The sequence below is a fragment of the Nyctibius grandis genome, chromosome 18, assembly GCF_013368605.1.
Source record: "Nyctibius grandis isolate bNycGra1 chromosome 18, bNycGra1.pri, whole genome shotgun sequence".
Classification (NCBI taxonomy): Eukaryota; Metazoa; Chordata; class Aves; order Nyctibiiformes; family Nyctibiidae; genus Nyctibius; species Nyctibius grandis.
In genome coordinates this window covers 3,992,160-4,013,925 of record NC_090675.1, presented here as the reverse complement: position 1 = coordinate 4,013,925, position 21,766 = coordinate 3,992,160, and the positions used below count along the sequence as shown (strand labels likewise).

At 49.9% G+C, this 21,766-nt stretch overlaps 1 protein-coding gene across 1 annotated transcript in view; it reads left to right on the top strand.

Annotated features, from left to right (window-relative positions):
- The window catches only part of CAMKK1 (calcium/calmodulin dependent protein kinase kinase 1), a 95,187-nt gene that overhangs the window by 49,607 nt on the left and 23,814 nt on the right, over positions 1-21,766 (top strand). Inside the window, exons 3-9 of the mRNA XM_068415450.1 lie at positions 54-101; positions 1,814-1,867; positions 9,332-9,383; positions 9,955-10,088; positions 10,712-10,748; positions 12,847-12,868; positions 14,818-14,906. Of these exons, the coding sequence (XP_068271551.1) occupies positions 54-101; positions 1,814-1,867; positions 9,332-9,383; positions 9,955-10,088; positions 10,712-10,748; positions 12,847-12,868; positions 14,818-14,906 (436 nt within the window). The remainder of the gene's footprint in view (positions 1-53; positions 102-1,813; positions 1,868-9,331; positions 9,384-9,954; positions 10,089-10,711; positions 10,749-12,846; positions 12,869-14,817; positions 14,907-21,766) is intronic.

The following is a 21,766-nucleotide window of genomic DNA, read 5'->3' as shown; positions in this document are numbered from 1 at the left end:
TCAGTCGTTTCCTTTTACCAATACTCTAATTCTGTTCTCCTTTTGATCTGCAGGACTGTGTGCAATTGAACCAGTACAAGCTGCAGAGCGAAATAGGCAAGGTACGTTACTGGAGCTGGCGCTTGTCACAGCCAACCTGCATGTGCACACACGAGTACGAGCGGAGAGACTGATACTCTGTGCAACTTGTATTTGTTTGGGGTTTTTTGTCTGGTTTTTGCCTTATTAGTTTGAGCAAGTTTTGTTCAAGGTCAAAGTGGAGCTACTTCCTCTGAAATCTAAATTTATTTTCCTTCCCTCTGAAGGTGGTTAAGCTGGCTGCCTTCCAGGGTGTTTGCTTGCCAAATGTAACACTGAGAGCCTTTGATGCGTTCATACAGCCCAGCGAGGAGAGAAAACCAAAAAAAGATCAGGGCAGGTGTTTGGTCCCCGTCAGGACTAGTTGTAGTTTTTATGCCCATGAATGAGATGCTAGTTTAGTTCTAATCCTTCTTTAAAAGCTGCAGAATGATTCAGAAGAGATTCCTCCAAAGTTATTTAGAGGTCTGGGCAGGCGAGCAGGCCAGACACCTGTGTATTTGGACGTCTGCCACCACTGCAGATGGGTCCACGAGCAACAGTGCTGTCTGGAAGCTGTACCTACCTTTGCAGTTGGAACATTGCAGTAGAAGGGACTGTACCCTGAGCTGCAGAGACCTTCACCAAAAGTTTCATTAGCCCAAAGTCCTCTCCAAAGCGTGAGGCCCCGGGCCATGGGAGGAGGCACCCTTACCTTCTGTGCAGTGGGCTGTGCGTTTGGCTGCTGGCAGTCAGGGTGTAAGGCTGGAGATACCACTGCTGGTGATATAGCAGATGTCATCTGAAACTGCAACACAGCTTCAGACCCACTTATGGCTTTTGTCATTGGCTTAAGTATGATTTAAAGAGAGTGTGAGGCCTTCTCTCTGGTAGATTTGCCCTTGCCTCCTGCTTCCCTGCGGGTTACGGTGAGCAGATAGGCACCCTGAGGTTGGTAGAGGGTCTGCTGGACCTGCTGGGCTTGTGAATCAGCCAGATGGCTGATCGGTCGGTCTCCTCTGAAACCAGGACCTTCATTCCAGCTCTCAGTGAAGTCAAGAGAAATGTTTTGAAGGCTGTAGTGTTCATCCCACTCGTTTATTCAACAGGTGCCTGTCAGGGATGATACCTAGCCATGGTGTCCTGTCTGGCTTGCATGAAATGTATAGTGTTGACACAGAACTGCAAAAAAAAGTGATTTGGATGGTTTGGCTTCAGGCTGTCACTGGAGCTGTGAATACAGCAGCAATCCAGGTCTGCATCTGCCTGGGCAACACGCAGTTGGTGGAAAGCAAGGCAGCAGGTCCTCACTGAAGTCCATTTACTATCAAGAGACGAAGGAGGTTTCCTGCTGAAAATGGTCTTGCACAGAAGTACAGGAAAGGTGTTCATGCAGAATTTCCAATGCACAAAAAAAATCTGCTTGAAAATTATTCTCTCTGCTCCCCACCCACGTTTGAATTCAGACAGACACAGTGGCTTTGGCTTAGGGCAGGAGGTGATGGGCTAACGCTTGACTCTTCCAGGCATTGTTAATCCTCAAATGCCCCGTGGCTGCAACAGAGCTGCCAAAACGTATGACCTCGCTGCGGGGTCACATCACCTGCAGACTTTTCTCAGGGGTAGGCACATCCTGGGGCCTTGAAGGCTTTTTTTTTTTTTCCCCCCTGTGTAAGGCCACGGTCTACCAGCCGTGAGCAGCAAGGAGACAAGGTGAAGCTGCTGAACTGACTGTGCAATTTGTGTTTATTTTTAGGGTTCCTATGGTGTTGTGAAGCTGGCCTACAACGAGAATGATGACAAGTATTACGTAAGTGTCTCTCTGCTCTGCTCCTCGCCGCCACCACTGCTCCTCGTTCCACTTGCGAGCTAGGTCCCCTCTGCATTGCTGCTTTTAGCATATGCATTTCTGATTTTGGGTAGCATGCAAGGAGTTGAACCTTCCTGCTGGGTATGGAGCTGCTGCCTGCTCGCGTGCGGTGCCGAGCGGGAGGGAAATGGGGTGGGCTGCTTTATATAACAGGTGGGGATCTTGGAGGCGGGCTGCAGAAGTGTATCACTGATGTGTCTTGACATTTTCTAGCTATGAAGCAGGTCACCTGAAATTAGAGGTGTGTGGGTGGTGGCATTCAGCCCCTGCTGTGCATTGGAAGATCAGCCTGGAAGGAGCAGGCGTGTTTTGTAAGGGAATGGGGGCGTTCATCAGAACAGCGTGGCCCAGCTGGGCAGCGCCTGGCTCTGCTGCGTGTTACCCCTTTGTGGGATGCCTCCCCGTATGCCAAACAGGACCTTGCTGTCAGGTCATGAGGTGTAGGCTGCAGGGCAGAAGGCAAACCTTGGCTTTTAAATCCTTTACTGAGCTGAAGCCAGAGGGTTTCAAATTAAAAAAAGGCTGCTTATGCTGAAGGCTCCATCTCTGTCCCTCCCCTTTCAAAGGCAGATGAACCCCAACCATCCCAGCTGGGATTCCTGCAAAATCTGTCTGCTGATGTGCTCATGTCCCTGGGCTTGCCCTGTGGCATGTTTTGTTCAGGCTGAGAGCAGGAGCTGGGCAGCTGGCAAAAGGAAAACTGCTGTGCTGTGTGTGGCTGTGCCTGAAGGCTTGTGGGAGCTGCTCTGAGCAGAGTTTCTGGTGGATCCCAGGGCAGGTATCTGCTGAGCAGAGCTGGGGTGTCGCAGTGCTGGATCCATCTGCCCTCGATGCAGCCCTGCCAGCTGGCCCTGCCTTCAGCTGCTGCTCCGTGCTGTGTTTGGTGAGGGGGGTCCTGCTTTCGCTGCCGCAATGGAGTGGCCTCACGTGGGTGAAAATGGGCCCATCGGAGCACCCAGACAGACTCATATGCTGCTCCCTGTCCCAGTGCACAGAGCTGTTGGTCTTGGCATAAAGAGGAATAAGAATATTCCATGGCAATGTAAAGCGTGATTCCCTGCTGCTCCCCAGCTAGTTTTTCCTCCCTGACTCTTGGATTTACAAGTGACATACCAGGTTGGAGGGGCTGGGTGGGAGTTGCATGCCTGTTAGTATTAATTAGCTCATTCCACACTTCCAGTGGGCATGAAATCACAGGAGAAATGTCTTGAAATGAAGGATGGAAGAGATGAGACAAATCTGGACGAGGTGCCCTGGAGCTGGCCAAGCAAAGGAACCACAATTCTTTCCATCCCCTGTGTTTTCCAAGCAGACTCTCCCACCGCACCGCAGCGGTTGCTGTTTCCGATGGCTCCGTTTCTCCGCTGCCCTCGAGCCCTCCCGTGCCCTGCAGCAGGAGGGCTGTGTGCTGCAGAGAGCGATGGTGCCAGCCACGGCTTCTCTGATCCCTCTGTCGTGCCAGCGTAGGCAGTGCCAGGACCAGCAGCAGAGTGGGAACACATCACATTGCATGTATTTCCAGCTGAAAATATTTTTATTTGAAAGCTGTAATCTTTGTTTTGTCACTGCCCTTTTGTTCTGGGAATAGCGATGCTGTGCTGCGGGCTGCCCAGGACAGGCAGGGTGGTTGTCACAGCTTGGCAGGGAGACGTGGGTTTAGGTTAGCATCGCCTGTTGTGTTCTTGTCCATGTTTTGGATGTAGCTTAACGCCGTGGACGTAGATTTAGCTGGTCAAGTCAAAGCCAAAAGTGAAAGCCTGTGTCCAGGTTAGCCTGGTGTGTGTTAGTTAATCCCCATTTAATCTCCGTTTCTTCTTCTAATCTAAGCAAACACTTTAAAGCTACTGCAGCCCGAGCGTAGCTCCCGTGTCTGGATGCTTCTGTTTCAGCCTCGCTACCCAAAGAGGGACGGGGTGTGCAGACCCACTGACTGCCAGCGTTGCAGGGACACGCTCTTGGGTTCACCCTGATCCTCCTGTTGTGAGGGTTGAGGCAGGGTCTGAACCAGATCTCAGTCGCGACCCTGGGGCTGTGAAGCTGATCCTGGGAGGTGTGTAGAGTGCTACAGTGATGGAGATGTGGGACCAGAGCAGGAGCATCGGCAGTGTCTGCCTGTGCTGTATTGCAGTGAACGTCAGCATATGGGAGAGGAGAGGGCAGATGGCTGCCCTGCTGCCCAAGGCTGTGATGCTGAGGTCTGTGTTTCATGTGCTTGCTACCCTTCTGGCTGGGGCAGTGGGAGCTCTCCCCCTTCCCCAGCTGCAGTCACAAGCGGACAGGCTGTGGCCCCTAATTTTTCCAGGTGCCCATGCTTGCATTTCCCAGGGGGGCGAGCCATGATGGAGAGACCTCCACTTTTCCAAGATGCTAAGACAGCCCAGGAGCTGGCAGACCTTTTAAAGCTTCAGAGAAATAGCAGCAAATTGTGTACCGGGCTAACAGCTGCTTAGCTCCCCGCACCTAATAACTGAATCACGTGTGCAATGTTTTAGCATGAGGCCAGGGTGTTGCTCCCTGCTTTATTTTCTTTAAGCTAGTGTGCTACAATAAAAAGGAGCAAAACTTTAAAGAAAGCAAAATATTTTTATTTTGGAATATAATTCCTCATGTGTCTCCTGATTCTTGCTGAGACATGGGGCCCTTTGCTAGCTCTCTTCATAAAGGAGAGTTTATAGGTACCAGGAACTTATGTAGCTCCTGTCAAAGCAAAAGGAAAGATTTCTGTTCCTTTAATGAGTTCTGTGTCTGGCCTAGAATTAGGAAAAACTCTCAAGAAAAAAAGCTGATCACCACATTTGGGAAAAAATGTAGATGGGTTGTATTTACTTTGTGGGTTTTTCTTACCTTCCATTAAAGATGAGCGAGTGCTTCCAAGAGCTTTATCCTTCGTTGCTGTGAAGAACCGCAGTGCCGTGGAGGGCTGTGAACGTGTGCTGACTTATATCAACGGATGCAGGGAATGTAATAGACTGAGGAAACTGAACTTTCAGCACCAAGTATGTGACCCAGTGCTCCCTCTGAGGAGGAGACCCCGTCGGGATGCGGGGCTGGCTCCCGCAGCAGAGGTCCCTGCTCGTCCCTGCTGCTGCTGGGCCATGTGAAGCTGTTACAGCAGCATTCACTGGGCTCTGCAAAGGAGCCCTGTACAGCCGGAAAGGTTTCAGTGTCTCAGTTTGCAAGAGATGCTTTGACAGTGATTAGGGGAAAAAAAAGAAGAAAAGCCAAGCTCTGTGAAAAAGCAGCAAATAAATAGCAAAGGCAACTGTGTCCAGGCGGAGATCTGGTTTGGAGTCATTGCGGTGATGGAGTTTGATTCTGTGATGCCTCGGGTCATGTCTCCTTCCTATTTTCAATCTCTAAATCAGCTTGCAAAGTGAAGTGGTTATGATGTTCATTTGTTATGCTAGTTCTAGACAAAAGCAATAACATCGTAGGTTGTCAGTGGGTTTCTCCTTTTCTCTCTTTTTTTTTTCTTTTTTTAATCTGGTTTCCTAAGAAACAAGATTTGTGTGATTGTGTTCTCTGCCTCTGTTTGTACCTAACAACCTTTGCATGGAGGGCTGTTTTTTACCAACTCTCAATGATGGGGAGAAAATCCTTCCAAGTCTTTGAAAAGAGACGGCTGAACAAAGTGCTGCTGCTGAGGGAAAGGTGGCCAGCAGCAAGCCTTGAGCTCTGTAGCCCCTGGAGAATCCACTTTGGCCACTCAGGTGGGAAGGGAAGGAACAGCTCCCATGTTTCTCATCCTCTTGCTCACGTAACAGGTACTGAACTGCTGCCAGCCGCACTCCAGTGCGGTGAGGACCAGGAAAATTATCTCTGTTTTACTTTAACACCCCGTGCTTTTCAGCAGCGGGGTCGTGAGGAGCTGGGTCACCTGGGGTAGGAGCAGGAGCCTCTGGGAGATGGCTGGAGGCAGGCGAGCGTGGCTGCTCTGGGAAGGCATCCCAGGGCATCGCAGCATGGATGGAGCACAGCCTGCCGAGGTAATGCTGCTGCTGATGTGACAAGTGGTGTCTGGAACAAAAGGGGGCAAATGCAGGAGCAGGATTTTAGGGGCATGGCAGCTAAGCCTGTCTGGTTTAGGCTTTTCTCTCCGTGTGTAGCACTCCTCTCTCCCGGCAGCGCTTCCCTCTTAGCCACATTGTCTGAGGGATGTCGTTGTTCAGACAGGACAGGTGAGGAAGGGCTGGAAATGCTCTCTGGTCTGCTCAGCACTACCACAGAGCGTTGTCACACACTAGCAGAGGATGTAGGTGGGTAGTAACAACCTCTGAGCAACATCCCACTCCCCTGGAAGCTGCAGGTAGGGACTGTGCACAGGCTGCCTGCCCTTGCAATGCAAGTCTCTGTTAGCAAATAAAAAGACATCCTAAGTGCTGTGAGAGCATCACAAGGGACAGGGGATAAGTTTCCTTGGCTCAGTCTATTTTATCACCTTTCCCTCCCCCAAATAAAGGCCATTTTACTGTTATTACCAGCAGGAGGATGCGGGCTCGAGGTCTCCCTGTTATGAAAGCTGCTGTGTCCCAGGCATCCCTCCTCTCTGTAAACCTGGGATCTCCTTTCCCTTGGGCATCCTCACGAAGCAGCTTCCCTGCGGCTTCCAGCTGCAAGGTTGCTAAGAGGGAGCGCAGTAAACTTGGATAGTAACTGTACATCAAAGGAAAGCACACGTTTCCCGCTGCCTCTCAAAGGAAAATGTCAAGGCCCATGTCCACGTGCGAATGGTCAGAAGGTCAGGGTGCAAGGGCATGTGTGGGGGAAATGTCCTCTCGGCTCCCTCTTTTCCTGAGGAAGCTGAAGCAACGCTTGCCAGTGCAAAGGGAAAATCCCTCAGCTTGGCTCTGAGCTGGTTCTTTATCAGAAAGGCATTATCTGGGTAATTAGCTCTGCCTGTGAGTACAAATGTCTTTGGCTCTTTTATGCATGGGAGCCCAGAAGGAGAGGTTTGCTGAAGCATCCCGGTGTTGCTGCCATTATGTGCTGCTACAATTCAGCGAGGAAGCCTTGCCTTGCCAGCTTGCGCTGTAATTAAAGTGAAGCTTCACCCCACCATGTGCTCTCATCTCTGCTCTCGTGATAATTAAGTGCCTCTGGCCCATTGAAGTTTGCTCTTCATCCCCCTGTTCGCATTTGAAAGCGCAGTGGCACAGGTCCCCTCTTCTGATCCAGCCCTGCTTGTGTAGTTGCAGCTACTGGTGCTTTGAAGTTGGTGTAAGCATGTCCTGGTGCTTCTTCTGTGGCAGTAGAGGTGGTTTAGTCAGCTCATCTATGATACAGTAACTCCCACTCATCCCCCCCATCGCCCCTCGTAGCAACCTTCAAGGAGTTTGGGGGACAGCCATAGCTCTTGTTCCCTCCGTTTCTGTCCCCGAGAGCAATTCTCGTCTTTGCTATTGCTCCTCTCTGTACCTTCCTGCTCCCTCCAGCCTCTCCCCAGAGCCTGCCCCGGGAAGGACTAGCCTGATGTGGGCACGGCTGGTGGCGATGGTTCAGTTCCTCAGGCTGGGTTCCCCAAGCATTGATGCAACTTGAGTGCTGTCAGCTGCACATTGCATCTTCTAGTTATTCTTTTTCTACAGCTCCTTGCCAGAAGGCAGGGAGGACTCAAGGTGGGATTGGAGCAAGGGGAGCCTTCTCCTCCCGGGCACTGACTGAAAGAAGAGATGTATGAATTCCTTTGATTTTTCCCATAAATTTTCATTAGGGAGAGATAAAAGTGAGGAGCGTAGGAAGTCCTCCAGGCTTGGTCCTGGCCGTCTTTGGAGGTGGTTGTGCACATCTCAGATCCTCTTTCAGCAGACTGTGAATCATTTGTCTGTCTATATTGGACACAGTGCTGTGCTGAGTAAAAGATAAGCACTTCTGAGTCTGTCTCTCAACACCATCATTTCCAACAGTTGGCTCCAGAGCTGTCAGGCAGGATTGAGAGCTACACAGTGTCTCTTCTCAATTACACGGGTGCAAATCTAGAGGATTACACTGGATCAGTACCAAAAATAACAATACTTTCAGCGAGCCGTGAACCTGGCTGCAGTGGGAGCGCTGATGGGAGGTGGGGATCCTGGGGCGTGCCGTGGCATCGCTGCCAGGAAAAACAGCTCGGGAAGGAGCTCGCCGAAATGGTTTTGGTGTTCTGTTCCTGGTGTACGTGTTAAAAACAGGTAGCGTGCAGAGAGCCTGCCTCCATGGTATTAAAGCAAAATTCCTTGGCATTTGACTGTGTCCTGCAGGAGTCCTTGGTTAGTTGTATTTTGCAGGGGTTACTCCAGTGTGAATTACAGATTTGCATGGTTAATTAATAGGAGTAACTACCCATTCTAGGGGAAGGAGCGAGCGACCATCCCAGTTCCTGGGAGCATAGACTGTTTTCCTAAGCAAATTGTACCATGAGCTGGTTTCTCATGAAATATTTATCTGCTGGGCCACTGAGGGCTGGCTGAGTGCCCCTCAGAAAGGTTATTAAGGCACAGAGCAGATGGGGGCACAGAGACTGTTTATTAAATTCAGATTGCCTTTTGCCACTATGCTAATGCCAATTGCATGGAAGAAAAAATTACCCTGACCCCCTCCCGTGCCTCAGCTGCCTGGGTTCACAACGGTGCCAGCATACAGTCGGGTACAAGAAGGGAGGGAAGCCATTGCCAAAACCCTGCTTCCCTCCCTGTGCCTTCGCCGTCCTCCTGCACAGAGCTGCCTGCGCCGTTTCTGATAGTGCAGGGACGGATGCCCATGAAGTACCTTGTTCATGGTCTTGGGCATGGTGCTGGATCACACTGCAGGTGCTCTGTGTTGCTCTGGCAGCAGATAAGAGGTTTATGGGGCAAAAATAGTCTCTGGGGATACAAAAGGCCTTCGCAGGCAGCGCGGAGCTAGTGGAAGGGCTGTGTCCTCACCCTGTTCCAGGTCTGTGATGTAGGTTGCAAGGGTGTTAGGTGTATGGCTGCGACACCCCAGCTCTTTTGCTTCCTAGACTCTCTGGCAAAGCAAAACATAAGGTGGAGCAGCCTTGAAGTGGCTCTGACTTGTGGCATGGCCATAGCATCCTCCAAAGCAACAAGTACAGAAAGGTCAGCTAGAGGAACCCACCTCTTCCCCCAAGCTCCTGCCCCAAATGCAGAAATTGGGCTTCTTTTTCTTTGTCCGATTTAAAATAAATCAAAACCATTCATTTTTTCATGGGGAAAAAGACGAATGAAACAAATGGTTAGCAGTGCCTTCAGGAAAGCCTGGGTCAGCGTGTGTGTACATTTGTTGTGGGCACCACTAGCCAGGAGACTTCTTCTCTAGGCTGAGGAACAGACCCGAGCCGGTCCCTGATGCCCAGCATACTCCTGGGTCACAGCAGTGAGCACTTTGGCCCTTGTTCAGTTTTAACACTGCTTTTTCTTCTTCCTTCAGGCTATGAAAGTCCTCTCCAAAAAGAAGCTCTTGAAGCAGTATGGATTTCCACGTGGGTATCTCGCATTTAGAGGTCTGCCTGTTGTCCTCAGCCAGGCAAATATCTCTGTAGAAATGTTGTCCACAAAGGCTGCGGAACTTGGCCTCATTTGAAAGCTGCCCAAGTAGCTGGGGGCTGGTTAAAGTGCAGTGGGTAGCAAAAGGGCAGGCACAACCACAGGGAAATGCAACGCACTCGATAATTAGGTTCCTGGCTTTGATTTTCTGAGTCTCTTTGAAGTGCTGACTCTTCCACCTTCACCATCTATGAAGCCTAATTAAGTGCTGGGAGTTAGGCAGGGTAGACCCCCTCCTCCTAGGGCTCTTCTACCCCCTCAGATAGCACCTGGCTCCAGGGGCTGTGGGACCTGGCAAACAGACCAAGCTGGGAGGAGCTGGTCTGAATGGGCATTGGAAATCTCAGTTTCAGGTGGAGAGTGCAATGCTTTGGGGGTGATAACAAGGTGATGAGGTATTCCAGAATAGCTGGAGGTATTCTGCGGAGGAGCCAGTGGCTGCTCACTCCTGTGTGCCGGGCGCTGCTGGAAAATGAGTTTTTCCTCACTGTGTTATTGCGATTGCAGGTCGGCCTCCTCCCAGAGGGTCGAAAGCATCCTCCGGAGAGCAGCCAAAGCCCATGGCACCACTGGACAGAGTCTATCAGGAAATAGCCATCTTAAAGAAACTGGACCATGTCAACGTCGTTAAGCTGATAGAGGTGAGCTGCTTCTCCACTCTAAGCTACACTGAAACAAGTCTGGTTTGTATTGCAACAAAAGGATCTTTCTTTGACTGCTCCTACTTCAGCCAAAATTGGTATAAAGTAATTGTTTGGAAATTTAGGCTGGTGATTCCAAGCAAGAGCATACTAATTCCTTATGACAAACTGACATACTTACCCAGGGCTTTGGCCAAGTGGGTGCCCAAGTGAGTGCACAAGAGAAGGCAGCTGGCTGTGCTGGTAGAAATAGCAGCAAGCTTTGACCAGTGAAACCTGTGTGTAGACAAGCCTGGGAAGGTGCACAAGTGCAAGGCTTTGGTGCCAGTTTCAATATTGGCTGAGGTCAGATTAGGACAAGCAGTGCCTTTATTGGTAGGCTGTTTCTCCAAATACAGACAGAAGCTCAGGTTTTTCTGGAGACAGGAAAATCTGTGTCCTTCAAAGCCCCTCTCTCTCCAGTAATCTCTAAATATTAGTGTAAGTCGTTCTCAATGCCCTGCAGCTCAGCACAGTGTACAGGGAGCAGTAAAATGTTATTTGATTAAAATTTTTTTTTTTCCCTGCTATTTTTCTCTTTTTTTTTTTCACCTTTCCCCTTATCTCTCTGTTATCAATTACAGGTCCTTGATGATCCTGCAGAGGACAACTTGTACATGGGTATGTGAGTCATTATATGCTACCAGAACTGTCTGGGCTTAGACCTAGTGATGCAAGTAACACGTACCAGGGCTGGGGGTCAGTACCGGGAAGAAACTTGTACCAACTTCAGCAGACTTATTTTTTCTGAAAAGTTAAAATGCCTGTAAAGGCAGCTGAGATGGAAGGGCCCCTTGCAGTAGGGTAAGGCAGCCTTGTGTCTTAGTACAGCTGTGCATATCCCCTTGCCATGGGGACACTAAAAAGACATGACAGTGGCTCTGCCCTCCCTATGTATATGTCAGTTCCAGTCCTAGAGCTAGGAGAGAAGGGTGCAGGGTGGCTTCTCATCCTCCTGGTATGAGGTTGGTCTCTCCAGACTCCTGTAGGCTGTGGGTAGTGGTAGTGACTCTGGAAAGCACTCTTGTCTCGGCGTGTTCCCTGTGACTCCTGCACAGACACTGACCACCCTGCTGAGCCTTGCGACCTCCTAAGACAGCAACACTCCTGCCTTTGGCCTCTGAGCCCAGCCCCTGCCATGGTGTGCTCAGGTGGGAGGCCATAGCTGACCATGTGTTCATGCAGAGGGTGAGGAATTTCCACCCGTTTTGTCTTCCTCTCCCCCAAACCTTAGAGGTACCAGCCGCAGCCTCACCCCCATTTGGGCAAAACCTGGAGGGACAGGCCTGGGAGGCACTGGGGTGCCCTCTGAAATGGGCCACAGGAGGGGGACGTCTGAGCCTATTCCATCTCTGCTTCCCCATGATGTTTCCTGATGAGACAGGCTCAAAGGCTGCTTCTCATGAAATAATTATGGGATGCTTTTGAAGCTGCCCGTGAAAGGGGGGGCTCTGCCTAGCAAATGAAGCTATTTGCCTTTGCAAGGGCACTTTTCCCCTTCAGCTGAAGCCCCAGGGGTACTCTGGCAGCATGGCACGTGTGGTGGGCAGGGTGGCTGAGGCTGTTGTTTAAAGGCCTGAACTCATGGGGATGGAGGGAAGGGGAGAGATGAGGTAGCAAGCTTTTTCGTTGAATGAAAATAAATGCATGAGGAAGTCAAAAAAGCTGCAGGAAAGAAAAAAAACCCTGAAACCAAGCTCTGCCTGTGGAGCACGATAACAGTCCCAGGACTGGCAGCAATAGCAGCAGGACAAGGGGGAAATCTCTTGGTCCCATTGCGGGTCCTGGGGAGGTTGCAGTGGTCCCTGAGCAGTGAGTCCGTGTTGTCTGTGCCCCATCACCTCTTTGCTCCCCTTTGCTCTGCCTGGGAATGGAGGGTGCTGATAGAAAATGAGCAACTTGCAATGATACAAGATGGTTGAATAATGAAATGCTGCCACAAGCTGCAGCTTCTTCAGCCTGGAGAGCAATATGAGCCCAGGCAGGCTGACTTGTTGCGTGTTTACCTTCAGCTGGTCTGACATCGCAGCTGTAAGCAGGGCTGCCTGGCGCTTTGGGGAGGGTGATCTGCTCGGATTTCTTGGGAGGTGCAAGAAATCCTTTAGTAATTCATGAGGAAAGAGCTCTTCTACTAAAGGCAGATCCTTCTGTTTGCAGAACAGGTCAGGGACAGGATCAGAAAAACACATTGCCACCATCCCCCTAATGAGACACAAAAACTCACGTGCTCTACAAACCTCAACTCACACCGACGAATCCTCTCCAGTTGCTCCTGCCAGGGAGCGTTTACCTCTGACAGGCATGTAGCTGTGCTGCTGATTGACTCAGCAGAAATGGAGCAACGTGTTCTTACAGCATCTTATTCGGTATCAGCGATTTAGCAGAAATATCTCACCAAACACCCTCCCTGAAAGTACTGAACAAGACGGGGCTCAAATCAGCGAGGGCTGACACCAGGAGCAGCAGAAATGTGGCTGATAAACTAGCACCCGCTGTCTCCCTGCGTGGAGCTGGCGGGAGGTGGGGATATTTGTCTTTGCTGAAGAGATGGATATTTTCATTTTGCATCCTCTGGTGTCCTTGTCATGGGTGAGGGAAGTCAGTGGAGATAAATTGGTTTTGCAGGTATGGGAATGGATGTGTTTTTGTAGGTGCTAAAAAATGAATAAGCCCAGCCCCTCTTCTGATTAATTCATGGTTTGATTTCCTTCTCTTGCAGTGTTTGACCTCCTGAGGAAAGGGTAAGTAGCCCTCCTGGGATCCCTTGTGTTGAAATTTTTGGTGTTCATCATTAGCATCCTAGGTGAAATAGAGGTTTGATATGTGCAGTGGGGCAAACTGCTGTCTGCAGGCAAGCGCAGAGGAGGCAGAATCCAGCTGTAGTTGCCTTTGCAGTGTTACAGCCTGGAGTGATGTAGTGGGTAGTAAAGGGCTTGGAGCACGTGTCCTGATGTCAGGCTTTGATCTGGGAAAGAAATTTAATGTCAATTCCCCATTAGGTGCCTGGAAGAAGAGGTTTTAGTAGGAAAACTTTGCTGGGGTAACAGCCACATTGTGGCTTCTCTTGGCACAAGGAGCGTGTGGTTGCATCAACATTTACTTGCCACCCGCTGCTTTATTTTGCCCCTAGCACTAGTGTATTGTGGGAGGCTGTTTTGTGGCTGTGTTTTTCTGTGGCAGGAGAAGTGATAAGGTGTTGGGAATCTCCTCACTGCTTTTTGCTACACCTGTGCTGATTCTGCAGCTCTGCAGAGTCACAGCAAGGTCAGGAGAGCTGTGGCCAGGATGGGGGAGATTCCCAAAGGGCTTGTTTTTCTCTCTGGCACCATGAGAAAGCCTCTTCCAGGCTGCCAGCTCCAGTGGGTTGCTGGTGAGAGGCTCCCCAGTCTCCCTGGTGACCAGGCTGATGACTATCCTGTAGGAGAGGAAAAAAAAGCTCCTGTAATCAGCTGTGGCCAGGGAACGTGCAGCTTGGCGAAGCACAGCCTGTCTGCCTCTAGCAGAAGGCAATTAGACTCCATTAGGGGCTCTGCCAGTCCTGCCGCTCACATTATTTCTCCCTGGTTTCAGCAGCAGAAAAATGTGCATGAAGAGGGAGGGAAGGCAGTGGCAGAAAAATGCAAGTGGGAGATGAAGGTCATCGATGAAATGGCAGCAAGGGAGAAGAGAGAAATGATGCAGGAAGGATTTGCTGCTGGGTGCTGAGGGGAAGAGCTGCAGAGCCCGGTTTTGGTGATGGGCTATTCTCAGCCAGGGTTTGGCTTGCAAGGACGGTGTCTCAGGAGCACTCACTTAAATCCAGCTCGAGTTGGTGGGTGTATGTCCAAATGCAAGGTCAAGGTGCTGAGCACAAGCACGATTAACCCTCAGTGCAGTTGAAGTCCTTAGCTCCTGCCATTCGTCAGCTGGGGAACAGAAGATGCTGACTAGCTCTTACAGGCTCTTTGCCCTCAGCTTTCAGCAGGCACAGGCAGAAGAGGGGCTTTTAGAGGATACTGGGCACCTCTCAGCAGTGGAAAGGCGAGGAGAAGCTGACCAGGTAACCTTGGCTGTTTAGGGTGGAATGGCTGAGTTCTGGTGGTGGCTGAACCCTCAACAGCTAAATAGGTTCTCAAAGCAGTTCAGCACAATGCACTGGAAATATTCCCACTTAACCTTTGAGCCAGTGGTTCATGTCTAGATTCTGCCTTGGTTTAGACTAGCTGCACACTGATGTTGCTTCAGGACTGAGCCCCAGCAGGCACGACATCCAGTGCACAGCAACGGGCACTCTGTCCCTCCTGGTGATGCTGGTGCTCACAGCCATGAGCAGCTTTAGCAAGAAACCAAAGGCCAAATCCAGTTTTGTTCTTTCACTAGACTTTTCCCATTAGGACTTTCAGTGAATAGTGTTTGCCTTATTTTGTGCAGACAGCAGCAGTTAACCCTGATGTTGGTGAGGGCTCTGTGGCTTACGCTGGCTCAGGGACTGTGCAAAGCCACCCGTCACCGCTAGCCGAGCTCACTAACCTAAGCGTCACCATGTCCAGAAAGGATGGCTATGCCTCCACCCTGCGTCACAGCACCCAGAACCTCTTGGAGCCTGGCCCTCAGTCCTGGGGACACGGTGATGGAGAACATGAAACTCCTCCAGCAAGGAGGGTTACTGCCACTCTGCAAAGTACTTAGTTACTCTCCCTCTTCCTAACAGGCCTGTCATGGAGGTACCAAGTGACCAGCCCTTCAGCGAGGAGCAGGCTCGGCTCTACTTCCGAGACATCGTCTTGGGCATTGAGTACTGTGAGTACCACCAGCACTGACAGCAGCTTTGCCGAGTGCGTGCGTCGGCCTCCTGCTCAACTGGGGAGAAGCCCCTCGGCTCTGGTGGGCTGTCAGCTGAGCAAGCAAGGTCCTCTCTGATTGCCTGTGGTGGGGTTCGTGGTTGGTGGTGGCCCCACTCAGCTCAGAGTTACCCAGGCAGTATCACAGGTGCTGGGAGCAGGCGTTCCATAGGAAGGACATTAGGAAAATAATAGCTTCCTTTTTTCTTCCATTTGTCTCTTTTTGGAGAGCGTCTTTGAAAGCCATAGCAGAGCCAGAAAATGGACGTTTGCAGTGACATGGACTGAGTCAGTCAGCTTCAGCTGGAACGAATTCCTGTGTCTACCTTAGCAAGGCAAGGCCATAGGGAGAGCTGGCGAGCGGCACGGGGAGGGTGTCTGTCCTTGTCCGCTCCCTCCGCAGCATCAGCCTGAGGGACTCCTCGTCACTCAGGGCTGTGGGGTGATGAGAGCCCAGCGCTGCTGTGCCTGCTCAGGGAGGTGGTGATTCAAGTGTGTTCCCAGGCTCTGTCTGGAGACTCCAGCAGCAGGGTTCCTCTTTATAGCCTATTTGATTATCATCACCATTTTTTAGTAAGTTCTCCCAATGTGGCTGCTTCTCCCGATGTGGCTGAGGCCAGATTCTGTGCTGAGCACCTGTTCTGAAGAGTACAAGGAGGCTACCATAGGTCTGTAAATGACAGCAGGGATTTTTCTGGCCCTGTTGTAGTTGACATGTCCCTGCCGGCATGAACCTGGCAGGGGTGGGAGGAGAGGGGTCCCTGAATTGAGGGCATAAGGTAGAGCAGTCTGTGTGCTGGCATCTTATGAGTGTGGGCCCTGAGGAGCAGCGAGGGCTGGCTGGTGTTTCATCTCGTGGACTCTTAGCAGAGCTGGCATGTCCATGTAACCTTGTGCTCTCCATAGCGGGGGGGTGTGAGGCATGTACAGATGGTACATTTTGCTCACTGCTGATCTGCAGACCTTATGCTGCAGGCATCGTGGCTGGGCTTCTCTTCTGACTTGTGCCAGCAGTGGGAGGATACTCATGAAATTGCTGGTTGCTTTCTTTTCTGTAAGACAGACCTCTGAAAGTAGCAAGTGCGGTAGAGCTGGGCATGTATGGGTGCAGGACACATCCGTACCATGCAGGGTGGTGTGGGTCAGAGAGCCTGGTGCTTTGATGTGGTGTGGTGCTGGTAGCTGGCATTACTCCTGTCCTGTGTCTGTATTACACTGCACGTTCCCCCTCCTCCTGAGCCTCCTACCAGCATTGTCATCAAGTCAGAAGGCACAACTTGGATCCCTTGCTGCTCACTCACGTTATCCTCAGCTCTGCTGCTTGCACTGGAGCAGTTCATACACAGGGTGCTGCCAGGGACCTGTGTAGCCTGGTCTCATATGCGAGAGGTTCCCATGAGTTGTCTGGTCTGCAGTTACTGCTTCTGTACCAGCTGGGTGCATTGTCAAACTGCTGGTGAGCTGCGTTTGTGCCTGTTTGATTCTGCTGTCCTCCTTGTAGACAGCCTTCCATAGAGTTTAGTGATCTCCTCATTGACTGCTTTCTCTGCACACTGATGCACCAAAGAATTGACCATGGTTGGACGGCTGACTGTGAGGAGGAAGAGTCAATACAGCTTTTGCAGAGGCAATTCATGCCTCGCATTCCAGAGGAGACAACAAACATGTAGATAAGGTGATCCTCTTACTACATTGTGTTTCAATTGCCAAACAGCTTTTGATTAGATCCCTTAACAGTAACTCATAAAGAAGCTTATAAGTCTCTCTGGTTGGATGGCCTCTTGGGGATTAATAACAAGACAATCAGGAAAGCAGGAATACAGCTTTCACAATGGTGCAAAGTCACTAGTGCAGTTAAACCAGAATCCATAGTACAGCCTGGGTTGTTCGATATATTCCTAAATGATCAGAAAAAGGGCAGAGTAAAATACGAGAGATTGGTGATGACATCTAGTTATTCAGGATAGTCATTGTTAGAACTGACTGCGAAGGCTGGCAGGAAGATGCCATGATAGCAAGTGACGGCATGATAAAATGGCAGATAAAAATTCATGTTGCTGACTGCCGGGTAGTGCATGAGGGGGAGAAACAACACTAAAAATACATACAGCGTGTCAGGCTCTAAATCAGCTGTTCTCACTCAGGCTTCATTCTGGATAGTTCTCTTGAAAATGCCAGCCCATTACTTAGTGACATTCAGTAAAGCTAACAAGATTTGGAGAATTATTGGGAATGAAATAGAGAAGAAAACAAAATGTCATTATACCATTATTTGGATCTGTAAGAGCTGTTAGGTACAGGCGAGGAGTATCTTGAATATTTTGTGCAACTCTGCTCAGCCTGTCTTAGAAACAGTTCTCTAGAACTGAAAAAGGCCTGAGAAGGGTGATCAGGATGGTCCTGGAACATCTTCTGCACAGAGATAAGACCGAAGCTCTTACGATTTGAAAATTATCATGGGAAGGGGTGATATGACAGAGACTCTTAAAATCCTAAGTGTCAGGGAAGTGATGAACAGGGAATGAATCTTCTCTGGCTCTAAAACACAAGAACTGAGGGGTAGCAAACAAAATAATCAGGTAGCCAATTTAAACCAGAAGGAATTACTCTTTCATGTAGTGTGTAATTAAATTGTGAAATTGTCTGTTAGGGGAGATAACAGGTGCCAGAACTAAATGGGTTCCAAGTGATTAGACAGATCTGTAGAAGAAAAGAGCATCAGGGACAATGAAATATGAGGATACAGGCAGAGTTTGCCTTTGGGCTGCCTAAAGCAGGGAGTGTGGGTACTGGAGGTGTTACATCTCTCTGCTTGAGCAAGTGATTGTCATCTCCAGCCAAGGAGCACTGCAAAGCGTGAAAGGTCAGACATGTGCAAGACAGAGCTGTGTCACCCTCCCTATTTAGTCCAAGGTGAGATTTTTCCAGCTGTTTCAACCTGAGGAAATACCTGCTTCTTTCACAAACCAGAGGGAATTGTTTCAAATGTGCTTTCAAAAAGCCAATGTGTAGCTGCGTCAAACTGAAAAGTAACGTTTCATGCTGCTGTAGTGCTTTGAGCCACGTCAGCCTTAATTTTACTGATCTCTGGTGGACCCTGCAAGCTCAGCAGCTCCTCAGAGCCAGAGCAAGCCCCTTTTGCTCTTGTTGAAGACTCACTTAGTTTCAAAAACCTGCAGAGAACAAGTTTCTGAGCATAATGGGCCTCACAGAGGAAGGTGGTTTGCAATGCTTCGGTCCATCTCCACAATGAGATGCAACACCACCTCAGTTTTTGTCTAAAATCAGTGTGTGGGAATGAAATCAACGTTTGCAAGTCTGTGACAGTGCAGAAGCTACCAGGTGCTGCCAAAATCAGTCAGGTCACCCCAGAAAGCTGGTGGAAATGTATATATGAATAGGAAGCTCAAGACTGTTTTTCAGTAGAGTTTGAAGGGTGAAGACTGCAGCTTTTTACATTTTCGTTAGCATTCATATCATAGCAGAACCTGTATGCCCCAGCTCTGCTGTGCTGGATGCTGCTGGCTTAACAGTTCCTGCTCAGAGGAAACGTCAAGTTTAGAAGATAATCAAAAAGAGAGAGGGAAAAAAAAAAAAGTAAAGTGTGGGTAGTCCTAGGCAGAGGGAGTGAAACAGGGCAATAAATTATAGGATGCCCAACACTCCCAACAACAGGAACAATAGGATGCTTTATTTTGGGCTATAGAGTAACCACTTATTTTATTAGTGAATGAAAGTTAAAGATGGTGTTCTCTCAGAACTGCTGGGTAAATGCGTGGCAATTATTATGTAATTACAGAGGAAAAGTGCACCGTTTGTGCACGCTGAAGGAAAAGTGTTGCCAGGCAATCTAGAGATTGCAAGGTAGTTTTACTGTAAGCGTACATAATTGTTATGTAATTTGGGAGACTCAATAACCACGCAGCTGCTTGAAGCTCGCAGTCGTCACAGCAGCAAATGCATCAATGCTGTTGGGTTTTATTAAACCAGAAGTTGCAAACTGGATTCCTGTGGGAGCCTGCAAGGTGTTAATCCAGGCCAGTGCTCTGCCCTCGGTGCAGATGGTCTGTGGTGAGTGGGAAGGGGCCACAGGAGCCGAGCTGGGGGGAGATGTGGGCTGACCTCTTATATTACTGGTGGCGGCGTCTGTCGGTGTGGCTGAAAGGAAGAAAAACCTCTTGCATTCTCTGTAGAAAATGTACATTTCCTTCCTGCAACTGTGTCTAGGGAAAGTAAGGGTGGCAGATCTGGTCCCATCTGCAGAGGAACGCTTGTCTCATGTGAGCTATTGGGTTGAAGGGAAGGTCACAGTGTGCAGCTAAAGCTGTTGGGAAGTTCCCTTTCCAGCAGCAGTTCTCTGCAGGGCACCTGTGTGAATGCCTGCGATGCTCTGGAGCCCTGCATGCTAAGCCTGGAGCCATAGCGAAGTGCCTGATGTGCAGATCAAAGCTGGCTTTTCTGAGATAAGACTTAATCTACTTGATCATCAACATGTGAGTATAATTTCCATTATCTTAAAAGGAAATTTAAGCAAATAATTCAACAGCTGAGTCAACACAGGCTTGTCTCCTCTGAAGAGTATCTACTGCAACATAAGCCCGGGTAGGTGTGTTGAAGCATCAGTGGTGTAGATGGGTTTCATCTGGTTTGGCTCTTGGCAGAAGTGAGTTCCTCACGCCTCTGGTTGGCATGGGCCAGCAGAGCTGGGACACCAGTCTGTGATGAAGCTGCTGCATGCTCTACTGTGATTCCCAGCAAGCTACTTGATCCATCTGTGCCTCCATTCCGGTGGGAGGTGAGGGCTCTCGACTGCCACTACAGCTGCAAGGTGCTGGGTGTTATAAATTACATCACCAGGAGAACAGGGGCTGGCTTGTTTAATCACGTGCAGACAAGCTCTGTTTAGATAATTAAAACAAACAAACAAACAAAAAACCTTTAATGTAGCTGCAAGTGTTGCTGATACTGGTTGATGAGGACTCTGTAAGAGTGAGAGTAATTAGCTGGTGGAGCAGATCAGAGAGATGTGCCAGAGCCTCTTAAAGATCAGGCACTTTGATTTTTGTTGTTGTTTGATGCAGTTAGGTAAGTGATTGTGCTTGGGGTTAGAAGCAGCCCATGGCACAGCCTGTGCAGGTTGTTCCAGCAGTACTTGCTGCATGTACCCTGCTCCCCGCTTTCCCAGTGGTCCCTCGGACATTGGCATGTGTGTAGCCGTGGCAGGATGCTCTGCACGTCCCCTGTGACTGGTGGTACATGGTGTGCTCATGTGGGGTGGAGGACAGGTGTAGAAGGGCAGCCTTTGCCAAGGCTACCTCTCCTTCCTCTTCCCCGTTGCTTCCTACTGGCGGTGTCCCCTCCCTGTCCCTTCTGCTGATGGTCAGCCAGGTGCTGAAGATGGAGCACAAATGGAAGCTGAACTCTTCCAAGGGGCTTGGGCAGTGCTGGGTGTTGGGATCCCTCTTTGTAAAACCTGGGCTCAAGCAACATATTCAAGTGGCAGAGGTGTGATGGGTGCAGCAGGAGAGTGGCAAAATAGTGAACAGAGCCAGGATCCTCACCCCAGCTACTACACGAGACGCTGCAATGAGGTGAGCGTGGGAGGGAAGGTGCACAGCCCAGCACATCCATGTCCTCCGGCTCTTTCTCGGTGGGGCATTGCGGATGAGTACAGAGGCTTGCTTCAAAGAGCAGCCTTTGCTTTAAGCTCTGCATGGTGGTGCAGCAGTTTCCTTGGGAGGGTATTAAATCATTTCTTTGCTACAGGGGTGATGTGAGAATAATACTAAGCAGACTCTGCAGTAGCACCATATGGATTGCTTTCTTCCTTGAATGGGAATGGGATTCTGTTTTTAATCACGTATAATTCAGCATCAGCCTCAGTAAATAGCAGGATGTGTCAGTGCATTGCAAAGTTTTACATGTGTAATTTTTAAGTGGGCTTTTAGCAAGTTGGTATTAACCTGCTGGAGCTCACCGAAGGGAATGTGGTGAAAGGCACCTTTTTTAAAATGACCAGGGAACAATCTCTCTTTTTCTAGCACTCCCATTTCTGCTCCCTCTTGGTCTTTGCTGGCTGTTAATCTAGGCAGACAGTTCCCAGGCGTTTGCTTCCGAATGAAAAGGAAAGCTTATTTAGTTTCTGAATAGCCTGCGGTATCTAGAAATGAGGAGCATTTGTGAAATGAGTTGCATGTTGTGAAAAAACATGTGGCTTGTCCCACCGAAGGCAGCCAAGGGACTGAACAGAAAGAAATCATGTGCTCAGTGGGGCTTTGCTAACGAGCAGTGATGGAGCAGGGAGGCAGAGCGGCAGAGAGCTCCGGAGAGCCCAGGCAGGGCTGTGTGCTGCAGGCACAGACAGGAGCCAGCTGGCCCAGCAGCAGAGATCCTCCCCAAAACCTGCCCCATCTACTGTTCCACAGCCACTGAAGATTCACCCCTGCCCGATCGCCGCTTCAAGACACGAGTGCCGCAGGATCTCCAAGCCACATGCTCCAGGAGCTCAGCCCTGCCTATGCTTTCCTTTAACACCATTCCCACATCACTCGCTGCCTTTTCACGGAGATGATGCTCAGCGTGTGCCGAAATGGTGTCCTAAATGGGCATGTTTTGTGACCTGGAAGTACAAACTAGCTGCTCGTTCCTTGGACAGTCAGCACCCAGAGTGTTTGCAGGCTCGGAGGCGTCTGGATGGCAGAGTACCACCAGGCAGCTGTGACAGCTTCTGGGCAGTAAAGACATGCTGTCCTGCTGTGTAGGGTCAAGGTGAGAAACCATATCTGTGGTGCTGATGAAGCTAAGGGAGAAGTGGGTGCA